At 33.6% G+C, this 22903-nt stretch overlaps 1 protein-coding gene across 1 annotated transcript in view; it reads right to left on the bottom strand.

Annotated features, from left to right (window-relative positions):
- The window catches only part of DCUN1D2 (defective in cullin neddylation 1 domain containing 2), a 41958-nt gene that overhangs the window by 14539 nt on the left and 4516 nt on the right, over window positions 1-22903 (bottom strand). Inside the window, exons 2-4 of the mRNA XM_037799606.1 lie at window positions 19300-19516; window positions 16598-16766; window positions 10402-10532 (exon numbers count right to left, since the gene is read on the bottom strand). Of these exons, the coding sequence (XP_037655534.1) occupies window positions 10402-10532; window positions 16598-16766; window positions 19300-19516 (517 nt within the window). The remainder of the gene's footprint in view (window positions 1-10401; window positions 10533-16597; window positions 16767-19299; window positions 19517-22903) is intronic.

The following is a 22903-nucleotide window of genomic DNA, read 5'->3' as shown; positions in this document are numbered from 1 at the left end:
CCCATACAATACTATCGTAAGAAAAAGAGAATAAACAGAGTATCAAGCCTAGAAAGTGAATACATGTCAGAAAAACATGCAGACAAAACAGATCAAAATTGTATCCTATTTCAAAAGAGAAAGTGAATACATGTCAGAAAAACATGCAGACAAAACAGATCAAAATTGTATCCTATTTCAAAAGAGAAAGTGAATACATGTCAGAAAAACATGCAGACAAAACAGATCAAAATTGTATCCTATTTCAAAAGAAGCTAAAAGACACTAATAAATAATACAAAACATGAAAGAAAAACATAAATCAGAATTAGAAAAACTCAGTTACGAGGTGAAAAAACTCAAGAATTAGAAATTAAAAAAAAAAAAATCATTTCATAGTTGATTCAGGCAGTTCCTGCCTGTTTAACAGTTGTTCTGGTGGAGGGACTGGTTCCTGGAGCTTCCTACCCTGCCATGTTCCCACAAGTCCCCCTTTAACAGCACTTTTAAATATTTATCAATTTTGCGATATGAAATGGCATCTCATCAGTTTTTCTTTATTTCCCAGATTGCTGGTGAGTTATGCATATTTTCAACTCTTCATTGGTCATTTGGTTTTCCCATCTATGAATTCATATCCTTTGTCCATTTTTTCTGTTGTTTGTCTTTTTCTTATTGATTTGGAAGAGTTCTTTATATTATGTTGAATCATACTGAATTGCCATTTTTGTAGGTAACAATTGTTGAATATTGACAAATACATATTTGTCATTAAAACAAATATTTCTGGATATTAAAAAATCATTTCAGAAATGACTAAATTGGAAGAAACACAAGAGCATATAAACTCATCAGATAATGGTTTAAGAGAAATAGAGGGTGAAAAAGAAATATAGTTCTTAAAGTAAAAAAGAAATGAGGCACAGAAGAAAAAGAATTTGAAAAAAGTGGCAAACACTGAAGAGAGGTAAAGATCTAACTCCTATTATATACCTAACAGGAGTCTCTAAAGAAGAAAACCAAAGAAAAAGAACAGAACAGAAAAACTACAAAGTCAAGAACACTTTCTCAAAAAAAAAAAAAAACAAAAAAAAAAGATTAGAAACTACTTATTGAAGGAACACACAGCATAGCTGAGAATACTGACTCTGAATGAGTAACACCAAGATGTATATTAGTAAAATTACTGGGCTTTAAAGAAAAAGAAAAACTTCTTTGGGCATCTAGGCAAAAACAGGAAGTGGTTTTTAAGGGAAAGAAAAATGGATTACCATCAGAATATTAAACAATAACAATATTTCTTTAATATTGAAGAAAATGTTAAAGCATATTTAAGATATTTAAAGAAAGAAAAATATGAGTCAAGGATTTTATATCCAGCAAAACTGTTATCAACATTTAAGAACTCAAGGAATATTGTTTCCATGAGCATTCCTGGGGAATTTACTAGAAAAGGAGTTTCAAACAACCCAAATGACTAGAGAGATGTTGACAGAAGGACTGAAGATGAGCATGAGCTACTTGTAGAACTAACACTAAATGAAAGTTAAAAGGGAGAGAATTGAGAAAGTGGTGGGTATGCTCAGACAATACATACAAACTACTCTTAAAAATGGGAGGAGACCTATGTGGGACATGACTCCCAGGGGTAAGTCTCTCTGGCAACATGGGACATGACTTCCAGGGATGAGCCTGACCATGGCATCGCGGGACTGACAATGCCTTCCTGACCAAAAGGGGGAATAGATACGAAACAAAATGAAGTTTCAGTGGCTAAGAGATTTCAAATAGAGTTAAGAAGTCATTCTGGAGGTTACTCTTATACAAGCTTTAACCAGATATTATAAATTGCTACAGTATGTCAAACCCCAACCAACAGTATTCCTGAAAACCCTAAAGAATACCCTAGGCTCTAAGACTGCAGAAAAGTTTTACTTATTAATTTTTTCAGAAATTTCAAATCTCCAAATTGTTCCTGTGCCAGATAAGCCCTGAAAGCCAGAGGTTCCAGTCTCTCCAAGAACATCAACCAGCCTCATGCCTCTACCCCTTTATGTTGACACCCCCTTTCAGCATGAAAAAGTTAGAATAACCATTGCCCAGATATCCCTGAAGATTGAGAGAATGATCAAATGAGAGGGAGGAGTTGTAACAAAGAAATTAGGATTTAACAAATGATTATGACTACTGAATCATTATATAGAGACATTATATATTAGAACAACCAGAAGGAAATATCTGAAAATGTTGAACTGTAATCCAGTAGCTTTGATCTTTGATAATGATTATATAACTATATAGCTTTTATCTTGTGACTGTACAATTGTAAAAACCTTGGGACTGACACCCCCTATATCAGGTGTATGGGTAGATGAGTAATAAAATAAAGACTTACACGAAAAAACAACAAAATAATCGGTTGGGAATATGGGCAAAAAAAATCCCTATGTAAACTATGAACAATAGTTAACAGTACAACTTTAATAATCTTTCATCAATTATAACAAATTAACTACTGTTAAAAAATAGAATTACAAAAATGCTATCATCAATTGTAACAAATTTTCCACACCAATCCAACAAAGTGTTGGTGGTTGGGTGGTGTATAGGAATCCTGTATTTTATGCATGATTGTTCTATAAACCCACAACTTCTCTAATAAAAAATAAAAAATAAATGGGGAGATAATATAAAACTTTTTTTTTACTCTTCCCAGTAAATATATATTAGTATAAGTAATAGCTGTATTATTTTTCTGAGACTGTGGTGTGTGTAATGTGGGATGAAGTAAATAATTACGTGATACACTATTTCTATCTTTTCCTTACCTGTATCCTCAAGAACCAACAGTATCAATGTTGAAGAAAGGAGAAACAGTTGTAATACAGAAAAGCTTAATTAAAAAAAAAACAAAAGCAAAAAACAAAACCCTGTAAGTCCTGAATTTGAATTAGAAGATACAGTATGAAGGAAGCTCTGTCTACTGAAGCCCAGAAACAATGACCAACTCAGTATTAATGGCACTACTAGTGACTAGATTATGGTCTTGAAATAACATTTCCCACTAAAAGAAACCAGGGCTTCTTGGAAAGATGGATGATTCCAGGTCTGGGACAGGGAATATACAAGCTGAGCATAGAACATCTCATCATAGCAGAGAGTGAGGAAGCTATCAAAGAGTCAGATCAAAAGGACTCATGAACTAACTTACAGAGGTTCCCACTGGCTATATATAGACAATCTAACCTTCAAAAAGGATAACTGCAATTGAACGAAACTTTCAAATATGTTTAAATCCATGAGTTCACAATGATATTTCAAAAAAATAAACATTAACTAATCATCTCCAAAGGATGGTAGGAACCATTCTTTATCTGGAGAACTGGTAAGTAAAGGCAAAGAATCAAGCTTTTATCCAGCCTTTTCTATATGACTGTCACCAGTTCACAGCCGAATACTAGAAGATGGAAAGTGTTTATGAGATTATTCCCACTAGTGAATGAAAAACAAATAATAGAATTAGTATATCACCATTTTGTAACTCTTCATGAATTAACGGATCTAGGCTCTAAGCAGCAATAGCTGCTAACATCACAAAAAGAAAGACAATCACACACGTGCCTCCCAATGAACGACACAGCAAGCATCACCTGTAAGTCTTGACCAAATGATAGAACATGAGCATGAGTGAGTCTTTGGATTCAACTGTGTATTAATACAGAGGCCAGAGAACATGTTGAACTATATCACTATATTCCAATCAGCAAAATTTAGACTGTGGAAAACTCTACAGATCAAATGCCCCAGGTACTTCAATGGGTAAATTATTTTTAAAAGAAGAAGGCAATAGAGAAAGAGAGAGAGTAACATATAAAAAGAGACTTAAAAGACTTATTAAAAGTTTTTAAAAATGGGCAAGACTAAACTATAGTGTCTAAAGACTGCCCTTGTGGGTGATAAAAACTATAAAGAAAGAAGAAAGTGGCTACTATAAATCAAACCAGGGGAATGGTTCCTTTTTTGGTGGGGGGGGGGGAGGTTTGATTAATATGCAGCTCATGGAAGGGCTTCTGGGTAGGCTGGCAAAGTTCTGTTCCTTGACTTGGGTGATTGTTACAAAGTATTCTTCCTATAATAACTTAAAAGCTAAACATTTATTTTTATGCAGTTTTCTGTATTTGAGTTTATTTTTCAACTAAAAAAAAGTCTTTGAGATAGAAATTGTTGGCTAACTACTCCTTCGGTCCATTTTCAGCTCTGTTTTTCTCTTTTTTTTTTGTTTCCTTTCTTTAAATCCACTCCTTGTATACGTTAGCTTTTTCCAATAACCTCACCTCCTTATTAACCTCTTTACATGAAAATGCAAAAATCTTCCTGAAATAACTAAAACACAAATTTTGTAGCCAACCTTATCTCATGTGGGCTTCTGAAAATTAAATTTTAAGTATCTATTAAGTAGATACTCTATTTTCTGAATGATTTTTCTTTTTAAAGATTTAATAGTATGATAGCTCATAGCCAGGTAGGTGCTTTGTAAGTACCAACAATATGGACTTTGGATCTATATAAAACATAATCAATGGAAAAATATAAAAGGAATGATGAATTAGAAAAATCACTTTTGGGCAATTATAGTTGTTAATAATTGATTTAGCCAAGAATCATCAATGGTTGCAAAGACAAATAGATGGAAACTTCATAGAAAGAAGATATTTACATAAGATCACCTCACATATTAATTAGAAAGTGACAGTAAGTTTATAATGAAGACACTAGGTAGACACCACCTTTACCAAGTGATCAAAGTTAACATCAATAGTAATAAGACATGTTTCCTGGTACAATGCACTAAAAAGGACAATGTCACTGTGGTATTTCTACCAAAAACTGCATTATCATAAATCTAGCCCTGAGGAAACATCAGGCAAATCCAAATTGAGGGATATTTTACAAAATACTGGCCTCTACTCTTCAAAAATGTCAAAGTCATGAGAGAGAAAGAGAAACTAAGTAACTCTAAGAGGTTAAAAGAGACTAAAAGAAATATGAACACCAAATGCAACTCATGATCCTAAATTGGATCATAAATCAGAAAAAAATCTTAAAAAATTTTTTTTTCTTTTTCTATAGAAGACATTATTGGGACAATTGGCAAGATCTAAATAAGGGATGTAGACTAAATTAATTGTATCAGTGCTAATTCCTGAATTTGGTTATTGTACTGAGGTTCCACCTACAATTTACTCTCAAATGGTTCAGAAAAAGAAAATTTATGTGTGTATATATAAATATAGGTATATATGTATATACATGTGTGTATGAATGAAAGAGAATGGGAAAGCAATGTGGTAAAATTTCAACATTCTGAAAACATGAGTAAAGGGTATAAGGACATTTTTTGTATTATTCTTGCAACTTTTCCGTAAGCTGGAAATTATTTCAAAATAAAAAAGATCAAAAAAATAGCTTAATATTTATAATACTCCATAGACTTCTAGAAATAATTTTAAAGTCTAAATTCATTAAATAAATTATCAGCCTATAGACTTTATGGAACTGGTGTACTTGTATCTCCGAATCTATCTTACGAAATTCTGAAGAGCTCAGGGTGAAATGAGTCCAAATGAGAGAACAAAAGCAAACAGTAATGGAAACCTATCCTCCCACTGTCCTCTCCCACTACTGATACTGTCAATTTTCCTTGTGACCCAGTCTCTGTGAGCAGAGCTCAGGGCTGGGACAAAAAGTTAGAAGGAAAAACTCCTACAGCTGTCAGAAGAAGAGGTAACAAACTGGCAGAAAACATCATAAATCATTATTTAATGACCAACGTTTACCATAATGATCACTTATTTCAACCTCTGATCTCTGTGCATGAAGCATCCTATTGTTACTACCTAGCACAGAGAACAGTGAGCAGTTCCTTCAGGGGGAAATGGTGACACATTTATCAGCGCATACACACAGCCTCCAGTAGTATATGTACATGTTCACACTATGTATCCCATTCTGTTTCCTTTATATTTGACTTTCTGAGCTTCAAAAACATGTAAAATTACTTCAAATGTAAAACAGCCTATAGCATTTTTTTAATCTTCATTTTATTGAGATAGATTCACATCCTATAGCATTTTGATGATTAAAAAAAAAAAAAAAGAACTGTAGTCCTGAGAGCCAAAGATTGCCTCATACCTAAAGGGAAATTTCTCTACAGTATACCAGGAATAAAGTCTAAATAAACAGTTTGATCATTTATTTCTCTGTGAACAAAGCTCATCTCCGTGAAACAATGTTAAGTGACAGTCAAGTCATTCAACCATTCTATACTTGTTACTTAGCTAAACATGGACAACTATGTTGTTTTACTTCCCAACTTATAAGGTGTCATGAGTTAACATTTTATAGATTTTTCTTATTTTTCCTCAACATAATTAAAATATAAAACATCACTTGTAATGTTTATATAAACCAGAGATTGGCAACCTAAGAACCCTAAATGGAAATGGTAGAGTAGATAATTGAGAAAGGTATCACAAAGCTGGGCCAAGGTAAGACTAAGTTTCTGGCACTCCCCTCCTAGCGCTCCATCCCATCTGTTCTTATTCCCTCTTTCATAAACTTCCCCTCTCCCAGATGATCATTACATGCCTTCTAATGCCTTTGTTAAGTCCCATTTTTGCCTTCAGTTAAGTTACCTAATCCTTGCTACAGTGTAAGGAAACGATATTGGCTGACAGTTTAAGGTGTAACTCCCCCCAGGTGTATACAAGATTCCTGAAGAGAAAAAAATCTTCATGGCTCAAAAAGATGGAGCTATTATATATACCATATATATGATAAAATAGAAATAAAATAAAATAATAAAATTAAATAAAAATATATATAATAAAATTTAAAAAAAAACAACAACAGGAGTGGGGTTTGAAAGTGCAGGCAGGGTGATCAGGTCTATGGAGAGCAGATGGTATTTTTTGGTGGTGGGGTGGGGAGCATGCAAGGAAGTCAAGAGTCCACCTCAGCACTCTGTTTCCAGGTTTTCGGTTTTGGCATGTGAAATCAAAGTTTATGGGGCTAATACCTTTATAATCATAACAGCTAACATAAATGTATTACTTATTAGACTTTAGGAAATTAATGCTCACTGCGTTATGAAGTAGGGATTAATACTATAGCCATTTCATTTGAAGAAACTAACCTCGACTAAAGTCACACCATCTACCAACTTGCCAAGATTCAAATCTTGGTAATCTGGCTTAACGGCTGTAAAATACAATTGTGAATATTTAAGGAATTTTATAATTGTAATATTTTTGCTCATGCATAGTATGAAACAAGCAAAGTGATAATGAGTAAGATAAAAATCACAAGATGTGGGTAGAATGGGAAAATACTTTTAGCCCAGAGACTAGTTAAAAAAGGATACCAGAGTATTCTGAGAACATAAACGTGGGTGAAAGAACAGGCCAGAGGAGAACAGAGGGAAAAAGTGCATATGAAAAATAGTACCTAGGCAAGCACATAATGGCTAAGAGATCCTGTGTGACAGGCCTTATCATAAGTAAAAAATAAGCCAAGAAGCAGTGATAGATGATGCCAGGAAGAATGACTTCCTTCTAATTATTAAAATTTTCACTAAATGTGTTTAAGTTGACAATACTACAGAGTAATATGATATTGTGTTCATGCTGTTAACTATAGACTTCTAGTATTCCCCAATCCCCATTCTCTAGTAACCTTTAACCTGTATGTAAGGTCCACCAGGGAGGTAGTATAATGTATATATGGGAGTGAGTGATTGGGTCAGCAGAGGGCACAGCATAGTATAGTGGATGCCATAAGAGATTTTGAGTTAGATCTGGGATCACTGGCTAAAACTCTGCTGTCACTTCTAGATGCATGCCTTGGGTAAGTCATTTAATGCCTCAGTTTCAGTTTCTCTGTTTCTAAAAGTGGAGAAAAGACTATATGGTTTAGATGAAAATTCCTAAAGAAAACACCTAGACTATAACATAATAGATCTCAATAAATGCTAGTTTCCATTCTTCTTTCCCAGCAACAAGGTAAAAAATCAAAAAGCCACACTTTTTGAGAATCATAAGATGTCTTGTTAGACATCTGAGTGGCAGAAATAACACAGAGGAAAACCAAGATATCCAAGAGTTACGGTAGGAATGTTGGGGTGAGATGCTATTATTTGGCTCTAATTTTATCCCTCATTGGTAAGTAGTACTATAAGATTTTTTTAAAAGTATACCAAGCATTTTAATTTTCACAAGAATACAACACTTATGAACTCCAAACATTCACTTTACACTAATACAACTGGAATTACTTGAAAATCTCAATTTAACAAAGGCCCTGTTGCCAATGTCTGAGTCTCTTCTTTACATCTATCACTGATGCTTTCTTCAATGAGCATCACTGAGGGTCCTTTCCAGGTGGTACACTGATGCTACTGATAGGAAGCGTCTGACTGGTAGGCCATCGAAAATCTACAGGTGGGTCAGGAGGGTTTGGGCCAGAAGAATTGATGCATTTCTTCCCCTTACCTAATCCGGTTTAGCAGAAGTTTGTCTCTGAAAATGGGGGATGGGTAGGAAGAACAAACAAAAACCAACAATCCAGTCTGATACCTGCTTTGTCTTCTTGTTACCTATGTTCAACAGTCAGTGTTGCCCGTGAACTGTCATTTCCTTTTATCTCTGTATACCTTGTTATGAAAACCAGATCCTTCACTGATGTCAAGCCACATGAGACCATGATCACTTTCTCCATAAACAAATATGTCAGAATCATCTCTTCATCTGGGGGTGGGGGTGGTTTCCACACAGTTTTTTTAACATGATCTCAACCACTCTGACTCATGAAAAAGTCAGAAATTTGCAAATCCTTTGAATTTTTGAAAATTCTCATTGCTGTACCTTTAAACAACTCACATGCCTCTATTTTGCTCACCCGCTTCTCTTGATTAGGAAAAAAAATACATCCATATTTTCCCAAACGCTCTCCCATAGGAATCGAACATACTTCCACCTCCTGAAGTTTTAAGTGGATCCATTCCATTCAAGTAATTTCCTTAATGAAATCCTCCTTGTGGAAGGCTTTTTTTAAGCTCCTGAGTTGTTAGGTGCATGATCTGTAAGGTGGTATACAGGGCAAAAAAAGCTGTTTCACATGATAGACAAGCCTAAAGGAAAAGGGAACTCTGACAATAGACTCATCAAAGTTCAATTCGCCAACATTAAAAAAAACAACCCATGGCACTGGAGAAAAACAAATAAAAAAGAAGAAAACAATCCCTGCTACAAGAACTAGGAACTAGTGCTTGAAAAAAGGAAACTGCCTGTCTGCTTTAAGCTAAGACATTAAAAGTGTCTATTCCCTCAAATCTGCATTTGGATTTGAATTTAATCTGTGGATAAACAGAGTGGGGACTGGGGAGAGAAGAATGTTATTGAACATAACACACCTATATATACCTGCATGAGTAAAATCAGTATAAGCTAAACATTTTTGGTAGATTTTCCCACTCAATGAATTTCTCAAGCCCTTTCTAATTTCCAAATTTTCATAATCTTAAAATACTGCTTTCATTTACAAGTCCTCTTCAAAACAAGCTTTCTAATACACTCATTTAATATCTATTTAAAAGACCATATAGCTCCCAGCTCCAAATTTATAAGAGATTTTACTGAACTAAAAAAAGATCTGTTACCTTAGGCAACATAGTGTAGGTTAACAAGGATTGATTTAGAAAGAGATAACCAGGAATAAACTATATGGTATTTAGACACAAAACAACAACAAAGAAAGAAAAACAAACAAAATAAAACCCTCAAATAAACCAAAATTTCAAATTGAAAATTTAAGTTAAAAATTTTCTGAACATATAATAGATGACAAAAGTTATAGTATAGTAGATTCATACCACTTTGAAAGAAAGTACTAAAATTTAATTCAATGCACGTTAGAATTGGTTTCAAATAAGTTCACTCTAAATCTACAAAGAGCATCAGTGCTAATGTTAACAGTAATGGAGGCAAAATCACAAATCTGGCTAAGTACATTCATCATATGGGGGAAAACAAGTTCGGAACACTCAGATTGTTAATATTAATTGCTGACTTTCCTAACCTGTTGGTCAATGAGATATTAATAAGATAATTTGCAAATTAATTTCCATTTTAAAATTTAAATATTTAAACCCAGAAGCTAAGAGACACCATCAGTTGAGATTTACAAGTATATGGTACTACAAACTAGGCTATATATGTATAAAACAAATAAAATATCAGTGGAGAGAAAAAGAAATCAAAAGAAGGACAGTAATATTATAGTTGGCAGTGCTGATATCATGTTGATCACATTCACTTAAAATCTCATTAAGATTTGGCATAGTACATGTTTGGATTTTATACTCACCTAAACCTTTTTGCCCAGGGTTCTTAGCAAAGGTAAAGGTAAACTGATAAAAATCTTTAAATTTTACTGTGTCCTTAAGCTCTTGTTCCAATCTTGGCAAAAGAGCTTTCAGCTTTTCTGTGCTATCACACCTGTTACAAAAAAGACAGTTATTTGTTACTTGTGGCAGATAGGCAGACATGTCTCCCCAAGTCTATCTAATTTCCCCTTCTTCCATTTTAGTAAGAATATTAGCTGGGCACATGGCTCCCTAGCTGGAGACTACATTTCCCAGGCTCTCTTGCAACTTAGTGTGGCCTACAGCTAAATTCTCAGTAATGGAATGTGAGTGGGCGTGATTATGAACAACTTCTCTCTTGCATAAAAGGAATCGGAAATGTTCTAAAATTGATTGTGGTGATGGTTGCACAGCTCTGTGAATATAACAAAAACCACTGAATTGTACACTTTAAATGGAGGAATTATATGGTATGTGAATTGTATCTCAATAAAGCTGCTATAAACATAAAGCAAAAACAAAATTTTTTGCTCTCCTCTTCTGAGAGTTGGAATATGGACATGGTTTAACTATACCGAAGAGAACAATGTCTTGCGGATGACAGAATAACAATATGGAAAGACCTCATTTCCTGAATGACCTCATAAAACTGAGCCACCCTATTAGCCTGGACTACTGCCTACCTCTGAACTGTTATTTAAGAGAAAAAGAAACTATCTTATTTAAACTACTATATTTTGAGCCCTCTTCATTACCACAGGTTGGCTTGTACCCTAATACAGTAGTACTATTTAAAATATCCAAGAATTATAAAACTCAGTTTTATTGTTTTAAAATGACTTTGCTCCAAAAACTCAATAATCTTAAAAATATGTAACTGCCTTCAAAGCAGAAATGTAGAATGGTGAAATACAACATCTGTCTTTCTAAAATTTCAACCATACATCAGGGAAGAGAATAAAAGCTTGGTTCACTTATCCAGCAAATTAATCCAGTAGAGTAGAGCTGAGGAAGGAATACTGGAGAAAGCTCTGGAGTAGCCAAAACACAGGCAGAAAAGCACATAAACATACAGAAAAACACAAATGTCCAGGTGAATGAACTATATAAGGCGAACTAGAGTATAACCACCACCACCACGTGAAGAGACAGAACGCAGCCAGCACCTCAGAGGCCTGTGTACCCTCGTGCAATCCCAACTCCGTTCTTCCACATGGAAGAATCTGACTAATTTGACTTTTATGGTAATCACTTCCTTGCTCTTTACACTTTTATCACCTCAATAAGCATTCCTTAACAGTGTTCATTTTCTGTTTTCGGACTTTATATAAACAGAAACGCAGTTTGTATTATTTCGTGTCTGGCTTTTTTGGCCTACATTAGGTTTGTAAGGTTCATTTGTATTGTCATGTGAAGCTGCAGTTCGCCCAATTTTGCCATATAGAATTTAATTTTACCTACATTTCATAATTTACACATTCTATAGATTGAGCATCATCTTATATTTTCACTGGCCATCCACTGGATATCCTCTTTTGTGAAGTGTTTGTTCAACTCTCTTGCCCATTTTTTTATTACGTTGTCTTTTTAAAATTTTTATGTGGATTCTTTACATATTAGGGGTATATGTTTTTAACATATTCTCACTCAGGATGTGACTGCCTTTTTACTTTCTTGATAGTGTTTCTTGATGATCAGAAGTTCTTATTTTTAGTACAGTACACTTTATCCATCTTTTAATAAAACGTGTGAGAGACATGTTTTAAAACTTTCCCTACTACAAGGTCATAAAGATATTCTCCTATATTGTCTTCTAAAGACTTTTGCCTTTCACTGTGAGATCTAGAATCTACCTGGAAATGATTTTTAAATATGCTGTGAGGTAGGGATCAAGATGGCTTTTTTTTTTTTTTTTTTTTTTCATATGACCAGCCAATCTTCCCAGGACCATTTATTGAAAAGATGTCCTTTTTCCACTTTTCTAAAGTGTTCTTTGTCATAACTCAAATGTACCGACAACCACGGTCTTGTTTCTGGGCTCTCCATTCTGTTCCATTGATTTATCTATTCTTGTACTCAATATCATGCAATCTTAATTACTAAATCTTTAAAAGTTCTGATTAACTAGTAGAGCAAACCTTCCAACCTTGTCTTCTTTCTTCAAAGATTCTTGACTATTCTTGACTGTGCATTTTCACGTAAAATCTGTGCATTTTCAAATCAGCTTGTCAAAGTACACATTCCTATTGGGATTTTGATTTACATTGCATTAAATGTGTAGACAAATTTAGGATAAAATACTAAGTCTTCCAACCTATGAAAGAGATATATTTATCCACTTATTCAGGCCTTCTTTCCTGCCTCTCAATAAGTTACTGTTTTCTGTATGGATGTATTACAGATCTTTAATTAGACTTATTGTAGGTGTTTTGTATTTTTAATACTACTGAAAATGATATGTATTTTAAAAACTCATTTATTTTGTTGTTAGTCTTCTGAAATATAATGGATTTTTGTTTGCCGACCTTGGATCCTGCACTTTGGCTAAACTCACTTATGATTCTAATATTTTATCTGTAGATTGGACTAGCTAAGACCTCCTGTTTAAGGCTGGATAGAAGAGGGCATTCAGCTTTTGTCTTCCATCTGAAAGGGAAAGGGTTTTACAATCCCATTAGGTACAATGTTTGCTGTAGGATTTTCTGTTTGTTTGTTATATTAAGGACAATCCCTTTTATTCTTAGTTTGCAATGAGGCTTTTTGGTTTTGTTTTTAAATCATGAATAGATGTTGAATTCTACTAAAGCCACTGTGGTAGGGGCATTCCTGGCACAGCCTGATACCTTTCCCTGCGCCTTTCTCTGTGCTCAGGACCAGGTATGTCAGCTTGGTGGGCTAAAACACATTCCTCTAATAGATGAGAGGACTGCCATTATGATCCCTTCCCTATAGTACTGAGCATATAAAAATATTCACTGGAGACCATCTGAATCTGGTGGGCAGGTTTTATGACATCCAGCTTACACCCTGAACACAGGAGAGGGGTGCTGTGCACAGAACATCTCTCTGCCTTGGCCACAATTGTAACAAATGTACCAAACCACTGCAAAGCATTAACAATAGGGTGACATATGGGAACCCTGTATTTTATGCATGGTTATTGTTAATCCACAGCTTCTCTAATTAAAAAAAAGCCATTCTTGAGATAAAGAAAGATATTTCATAATTGTAAAAGGTTTATTTCACTAAGAAGGTAATGGCCTTATGCTTTTATGCACTTATTGAATAGCCCCATTTTTTTAAAACAAAAATTAACAACTACATTGATAAAGATACAAATCTACAATCATACTGAAGAATTTTCACACTCATCTTTAATAGAATGAACACATGAAAAATCAGTAAGGTCAATTTTTAGAAATGTTCTATATGTCTTTGAAAAGAATATGTATTCTTCAACATTGTAGATAGTGTTCTAAATATGCCTATTAGGCCAGTTATTGTTCAAATTTTCAGTTTCCTTACTGATATCATCCCATGTTTTGTTTAAAAGTGCTACAGTTTTATATTTCTTGGATATGTCTAGAATCTATCTCAAATTAATTTTTATGTATGGTATAATGTAGGCATTTAGTTTTTTTTCAAATGTTTATGCAGTTGTTTCAGTACTGTCGAAAAGATTTCCTTTTCCCATTGAATTGCCTTGTAAGAAAAAAGCAAAACAATATGTATAGATGTATTTCTGGATTATTTATTATGTTCCATGGGTCTCTTTATCCTTAAACCAACATCACATTGTCTTGATTACTGCAGCTTTAGAGTAAATCTTGAAATCAGGTAGCGTAAGTCCTACTATGCTCACCTGTGTCAAGACTGTCAATTTTTATTGTTTCTAGTTGACATTTTTTTTTTTTTTATCATATCTAGTTCTCTGGAAATTTTTCATAGCCTTTTGCCTATTGAAAAAGAAAGTGATATTTTAAAGTCTGTTAAAAAATTCTATTATCTAGAGCCCTGTGGGCCCCTTTCTGTGGTTTGCTTTTTCTGTTGGCTCTTGTTCTTGTCATCCTATCTCCTCATATGACTATTATTTCTGATTCTGTGCAGAACATTGTGTTTGAAAAATTGTTTCAAATAATGCAGGATAATTATCTTTTTCCAAGCAGCATTTTTATTTCTTTGCCTGGCACCAGAGAGCTTTCACAATCTGGAATCACCTTCATCCAATTTTAGGGATTGATATTTTCTAAGCTACCCAGATGATGTGAGCTGGGAGAAGTCTGTGAGGACTTCCAGTTCACCCTTATTCCTGGAGTGCAGGCATTTTGATTCCAAACTAACGAGGGGGACACTACCCTTAGCAAGACTGGGTCCCCAATTTTGTGTCCCTGCCCCGGTCTCCAGCTTTTGTCTTCTTATTCACAAAAGACTATCAAAAGAATTGGCAACTGCCTTCATGGGAAAAGCAGCCACAAAGCTAGGCTCACTTCTTTGGATCTCTGTTTCCCAACTCTTCACTACCTTGTTAGCTCTCTAAAGCCTTTAAGGAGATTTTCTTGAATATGTGTCCAGTTTTTCTAGTTGTTCTCTGTAATATGATTGATCCAAATTACCTGGTCCACCATATTTAAACACCAAGCTCAGAAATTTTATTCAGTTTACTTAAGAATCCTCAAACTCTCAATGAAAGGGTTTAGGAGTAACTGTTAAAGGCAAGTACTCTAACCACAGTCAAGACAGCTAATAGCCAGGACAAGTATGAAAAAAAAAACAGTAGAACAGACAAAAAAAACGCTAAACAATTTTTTAAATCCTAGTGCTATTCAGAATAGAAGCACATTGTCCTTTATATCCCTAATAGACTGAGGTTATCACTAAATTACAGTAAAGCATTAACAATACTTTGATTTAGTATAGCATTTTAATATTTACAAAATGTTTTCCTCTTTAACTGCTCTATGAGATGTGGAGAGTATTATTATTCCATCATACACTTGTAACCTTAAATTACATTCTGCATACTCTAAGTGGGCATGAAATTATCTAACACATTTTGGAAAGATTTACACTCACTATCTCTAAAATGTTTTATAAAGTATGGCACTTAAAAAGATAATAGGCAGGAATTGAAAAAAAGTTCACTTGTGTAACATATTTTTAGACAATGCCTAAGAAATACTAATAAGTATTTCCATAAGAAACACTTGTTTCCAAAATCTCCCGTTTGTGGGAGACTTTAATAAACGGGACAGTATAGTACAATACAAATGAGATACTTTCTTAATAGGTGTTTTCCATTCTAAAACTACTAGTAACCCACTTAGGCTTTCCTAAGTGCAAGGAATACGGGAAATGTTCCAAGGAACACTAAATGTTACATAATCATGATTTCTTGTTTGTTCGTTTTAATACAATCACCAAGAACATCATACCATATTATCAGAAATAAAGAAAATCTTGTAGAGTTTATCATCCAATAGACAAGTCTGATAAATAAAATGGTTTAGTGGAAAAAGCAAATGCTGTATTTTTCCTTTTCCTTTGGTTGCTATAAATGTATGCTTTAGGAACATCTTTAACTTAAGGCTTTGAAGTTTCCTTCATCTGCTTAAAGTAAGCTGTTCTAAGTCGTCAACATCGAAATATCAGAATATCAGAAATATCAATAAGTCAAACAAGCTGGCTTTTATACTACCCATGAAATAGTTCAATAAGTCTAATGATTAAAAGATAGTTGTGTTATATGCTTTCATTTACTTCAGTGATTTATCTGACAACTGAGAAACATCTTAAGTTATCAATGAAGCTTTTATCACATCTCTGTAGGTAGAACAAAGAAAGGTTACGAGCATAAAACAAAATGACATTTTATTAATGTTTCATAGCAACTCAGTAAATTATATATTTTGTACACAGTACAATGAAATAAATTGAATGGCTGAAAATAAAGAAAACCCCTGATGCTTGCTATCAATACAAAATTGGAAGGAAAAAATTAAAAAGAAGATAATGAATGACAAAAGGGATTAATTTGAATAAAAATATTGACTAACGCTTTAAACTAGAATTTAAAAGGAAACCAAAGGCTTAATATTACAGATGTATAAGAAATCTGTAAGATACACAAAGAAAATAGACATAAGATTAATATTAATCCTCATTTGTGAAAGAAATTTAAACAGAGAACAATTTACTTACCCAAGCTCTGTCATGCCATCAACAAATTCCTTTTTGCTAAATTCACACTGAGTAGCTGCCCTGAATTTCCATGCTATGACCAAAACACTGATACTGGCAGGGTCTAAGCTTAAATCATCACAAAACTGTTGAATCCCATCAATTCCAATTTTATTTTCATCTTGTGGGTCTATAGTTAAAATTAAGAAGGAGAAAAGTTTACATCATTTTGAAAAGTATTACTAAAATAAATGGTTAGAGTCATACTACTTCACTACATGGTTATCGCAACAGTGGTTTTAATACATCAATCAATGAACTGCAATTTTCCACCCATATGAAAGAAATATACAGAATGAAAGCAAAAAAAAAAGAATTTATCCAGAAAATAGTCTCGTTTTTAAAATCTACATTTCTGGTAGTTAGGGGAAAAATCATTGAAAATGCTTTGAGAAAACTTCACAATTAAGAAATAATTTAAATTGCCTGAAGCAAATAAAAATTCAGGTTTAGAGAATTTTACTCTGCCAAAGGCAAATTGCTACAAATGATACTGAACAGATCAAATATTTATAACATTTTAAGTTTTACCACAACCCTGCTAAAGCAAAGAATAACTGATTTTTCTCTTTTTAAGTGATTTCATTTGCTAGTTGTAATGCCACAGTACAATACGTTTTCAAAATCATTTAGCTTATGCATCCATGTTTAACAATTTAGAAATTCCAACTTTCTTCCCTTGTTTCTAGTTTAGACATAAAATTAAGGAATTTTGCATTTCTCTATCAGAAAAATCAAACAGTAAAAATCTATCAAAAGTATCCCAGAAAGACCTCACCAAGCTATCTAATAATTTTAGACAAATTATGTATATCTTAATATATTATATCATAACATATGTGCTAATTCTGTTAGAGGGTGCAAATAGAAAATTCTAGCTCTTTTGCTCAAATAAAGATTAGTCATGATAAACTTTACTTTTTCATACAAAATTGAACTCTGGTCACTTAAGTACTATATACTGCCTTATTTATATTTATGTTGTTACTGGAAAAAAATTGAAGGCATAAATTAAATGAATGGAATCATTCTTTCAATTGTATTCTCCTATATTAGGAGAGAACAAATTCAGCTGTGGGCTGATGGGACAAAGGTCCTACAAAAAATCAGCACTTATCCTCTTATTCAACTCTGTGCTTCTAATACGTACATCTTCAGGATAATAGAAAAATTGATCTACAATGCTCTTCCTAATAAACAATCTTGGTAAATTTCAGATACAATATCATTGAAAATTTTAAAGTAATTTTGGAAGTACTCATTCATTTGTGTAGATTAACATAACCAATGTTTGTGTTGGACGAACATAATACAGATTAACATATGTGTATAGATTTAAATAATAACCAATGTCAACAATATTTGATTGCACTGTATGTCTACTTGAAATGACAAGAACTGCATGAATAAAATAAAAAATGACCTAGAGATGAAAATTATTGATTTTCACTTATATAAAAGTATTTTTTCAAAGATAGCTGCACATATTTGAAGAACATAAATAATCTGCATAATATCTGACTTACAAAATTAGCTTAACAATTAACTTAGTAAAAATTTAGTAAAGCTTAATTTTTTTTAAAAAATTCATTTTTTGAGAACTATACAATGAGTACATAACTGTGATTTTTACCATAAAGTATGTTTCTGAGTCAAGACTTAAAAAAAAAAAAAGAATGCAATTTTCAGATTCAGACAGACTAAAACACATTCACTGTATTTTTGAAAGTAAAAAATGACAAAAACAAATAAGCAAGAATTTAAAATCAAGGAAATTATTCTGTCTGGGCTAGTATTTGTTTAAATGAGTTTTTTTTTTTTTTTTTCATTTTGGAAATATAAGATTAACCATAAAAACATCCAAAAAGAAAAAGCAAAATAAGTCAACACTTGAAATGATGCTGCCTTTCCCAGCAGAGCAGGATTTAACATTTGACATGAAATTTTAAAACCTGCTAAGTGATTTGGATCTGTAATATTCATCAATGCAGACTTACTTTTACTGCACAACTGTATCTTAATAGGAGAAAACCCTTCTAAGTGCCGATTTCAATAAAAGTAAAAACTGTCTCTCAATCTCCAACACAAACGTTTCTTTGCTAAGTGTTTTCCCCAAAGCTTTAACCAACAACTGAAGTTGTTTAAGTGCTAAAATACAATTATATTGTTAAGACTGATGTTTTACCCTCATTTCAGAATTATTTTCATGACTTGGTATTGTTCTTGAACAACCTTCTTGCCCACAAATATTTCAGCCTAAATAGAAGTGCTCGGAAAAAAAGACAGTAATAATGGTACAACTACCTGGCCCATGAAACTAAACCTCAATGAAATGACTGTTTGCTTCCAACTGGTGGTCCACTTATCAAACTCACTGCACAGAACAAGTTGGGTGAGAGTCTTCTCCTGTGCAAATCTTTAGACTCCTCTCTTCTCATTCTACCCCTAGACTGATTGTCACAATTTCACTTAAATTGAAGATACTGGAGTTTGCAGCTGATTATCAGGAAGAAAAGGAGCAGCATCTTGGGGATTTTTTTCTACAAGACATCAGAAACTCTAGAAACATAACATTCATTCTGTTACCTAAAATTTTTTTTTTACTGTTTACAAATTTTTAAATGTTTTCTGCTTGGGTTTGTTTTCATTTTTAACATCCTTACCTTTGTACCTGTTATACAGCTGTTCTAGTTTCTTCTTGTCTATTGAATTTTTCATGGATTCTTTGTAGAATGAGTCTGGGTTTTGGAAGAAGTTGTCTGTTGCCACTTCTAGTTTCCACTCATTCTGCGTTAAACAGTATATAGCAGTTCTTTCACCAGCCTGAGTAAATGCCATAAACTGGCGGACTTTGTCCTTCTGAGACGATTTAAGCTTATGCTTTGGGATGCAAAAGAAGCAGGAAAGCCAATGAAGCTAATCCAGAGGTTTGGTTCAGCATTCTATTACTAATGCCTATATTTTAAGTGGATTTAGTTTTCTTGTTGGGTGACAACTTCACTTCAGAATTACGGGAAGAGAAAGCCTTGTTCTTCATCAGTTAAAAAAGACTGCACAGTCTTCTGAAAATTGAAATGACAGCATCTATATAGTAACAAATATGCAGAGTCTATTCTTTAAAAAAATTACAAGAATCAATATTTTATGCAAAATACATTTTGCTCTCTATCCCATTCACTATGCATGAAGTATAACAGTTTTTGTTTTTTTTTTCCTAAAAACCTCAGCAAAATAGTTCTCTATAAAACACATTCAGCCAATTGGTGATTTAAGGCAGAGCGTATGTAACACAAATCTTTAACATTTTTATTGTAGAGGACCACATTCAGAGTCCTCTCTGAGTTACTGAGATACTCCAATTAATTTCAGGCTGTAACAAATATTGAAGAGTCGTCCCAGTTTAGAAATATTAATGTTTTAAATTTTCCCCTATTTAAAATCAGCAAACCTTGCTGATGTCCTCAGCAGAACCACATGGATGAAAACACACACACATAACTATAGATAGTGTTCAGAGTAATTTACAAAAGTTCCCAAAGCAGGCACAAAAAAAAGAATGCCTGTTATGACTAAATGAAAATGACAATACTAAGAACAAGAATGTATGTGTGTATAAGGCTTAAATAAAATGAAAAAAATAGGGCAGAGCTTGTGGGTACATAGTAAATAACAAAACTGCCAAACAACTGTACTATATATAGTATATAATAAACCAAAATAACATTCGAATACTTCCAGATACAGGATGGTTATGTTTCCAGTATCTAGGATAACCTGAAAGCAACACTAAAAAGAAAGTGATTCACTAAGTTCTGTAAATAAAAACAGATTCTAAAATCTACTAGATGCTAATGTTTTACACAAATTAGCTACACAACATGATAAAGGAAAAACTTTTACTTTAACGGATATACATTCACCTTTATTCAAAAACAGATGAGACAATTTACAGAAACGTGTAGAATAATTCATAACATAACTTACAGAAATATATAAATGGGTAACAAGATGTAGATGAAGAAACTGAGGGGAGGGGAAAAGAAAAGGAAAAGAAAGTCAGGGATAAGATTAGTATACAGACCTGCACACCATATACAAGAGCTGAAAAGTGGACTGGAAGTTAGGCTCTGAGCTTCTTAGTTGCCAAAGCAAAGAAGAAAATAGATTAAGTTAGGAAAATCTATTTTAATAAGATTTAAAAACCTACCAGTGGCTCAGAAGTGGCACAGCTTCTCCTGGCACTGACACATGAAGGAAACAGCTCCTGTGGCTCCTCATGAAAGGGACAAACGCCTCACCAAAATATCAACAATGAACAGTAGAGAAAGCTTCTAAAATTTTTTTTTCAAGTATCCCTCAATGCATGCCAATGCCAAAATACCAGAGAACAAAAACTCAACCAAGCAATAAAATAATGCAGTTCAAATACACAGCTCTCTAAAAAAGTGGTCTAGAGCCCTGCGGGGGACTGTGGGGGTCCTGAGACCTTTCAGGGGTTCCACTAGGACAAAACTATTTTCATAATAATCCTAAGCCATTGTTTGTCTCTCTTACTCTCATTCTCTCAGTAGCGTGTACAGAAGACTTGTGGTATCACAACAGACTGGGATATCTCAATGCAGAAGATTTGGGAATCTATCGTTCATTAAGCCAGACAATAAAGGGATCTGCAAAAAATGTAATATAACGCCATGTTAATAGGTAATGGGCTCACTATTATTTTACAATGAATTAATATATATTTTTAAACTTTTGCTTAGTTATAATTTCTAAAATGGTAAATATTCATGACTATAACCCACTGTATTAGGTTCTCTAGGGAAACAGAATCAACAAGAGATTATCTAACCATCACACCCACATAAGCAAAAGCTCTTTGGGGTCCCAATAATTTTAAAAAATATAAAGTGGTACTAAAATTAAGTTTGAGAACTACTGATCTAGCTTAATACAGGTAATTAACATTTTCATTACTTAGAAAAATGGTTGTTGATAATTTGGGGGGTCTTGGATCCCTTTTGGAATCTGATGAAAGTGAAGGATACTCTCTCCTGGAAAACATATGTGGTGTACCCATGTGCATAAAATTTCACAGGTGCTTCCAGACCTCTGAAACCCACCTAAGGGTTCCTCAGATAAAGGGAAAGGGTAGGGGAAGATTAAGAACTGATGACCTAGACAGGGGTTGGCAAACTTTTCTTAAAGGCCCAGATAGTAAATATTTTAGGCTTTGCAGCCATACAGTCTCAGTTGCAGCTCCTCAGCTCTGTCACCGTAGAGTGAAAGCAGCCACAGACAATATGTCAATGAATCAGCATATGTAAATACGTAACTGTTCCACAAAGCTTCATGTACAAAAACAGGCAGCCTACCTGTGGGCTGTAGTTTGACGACCTCTGATCTAGATCCTAGAGAAATATCTTATGTATTATTTCCTGAAAAAATTGGGCTTTTGAAATGAACTAGACAAAGAGTTCAACTTATATCCTCTGATAAGATCAAATTTAGCTAAATAAGGGTAGATCTCACATGATTTGACAGTGAGCCGAGCAAAAGATAAACCTAGCATCTTCTTATGAAGTTAATGGCCACTCTAAGGGGAAAGGCGAAGCCAAGATTTACCTCAAAAACCTTAAGGTAGTGACAGATGCACAATCCCCAAAATGGTCTACCATTAAGAATAACCACGATAATTTTCTTATGGAAATAGCCATCAATGCTACTTTTAAAAATCTTGTCATGGTTATAAAACAGAAATCAACATAGCAACCTTGGAATCTCCAAAATTAATCAGTAATGTGCCCTCAGGTTATGAGGTAACTGAATTATCTCACCAGTATTACACAATTGATGGATCTACATCAGTTTTATTTGACAGACATCTGATAGGTATAATGATATTTGCTCTTAAGCTTTCCTGCTAATTATATTTTGAAACCTTTACTAATATGTTACAATGTACTTACATCAACAGGGTAAAGGAGAAATACTTTTTTTAAACTCAAGAAGAATATATGCAGAAGTACATGGATCTAGACCATTCAAAATGGTTCTGAATGATTACTGTTAGTTACAAAGTGTGTAGAAGTGAAGATAGAGAAACAAATAGATCTGTCTTCCATCTAATCAAATTGCTTCATCTGTCACAAGACACACCTACCAAACTTGAATCCCATGACTGGTACAAAAGTACTGTTTCTGAATAAGCAAAAACAGCCACGGCATCTACAGCTTGGCCTGTAACCAGGCTAAGCCAGCAGATTGTAA

This window comes from Choloepus didactylus, chromosome 12, assembly GCF_015220235.1.
Source record: "Choloepus didactylus isolate mChoDid1 chromosome 12, mChoDid1.pri, whole genome shotgun sequence".
Taxonomy (NCBI): Eukaryota; Metazoa; Chordata; class Mammalia; order Pilosa; family Megalonychidae; genus Choloepus; species Choloepus didactylus.
The sequence above is the reverse complement of the archived record's forward strand: the minus strand, read 5'-3'. Positions and strand labels throughout refer to the sequence as shown.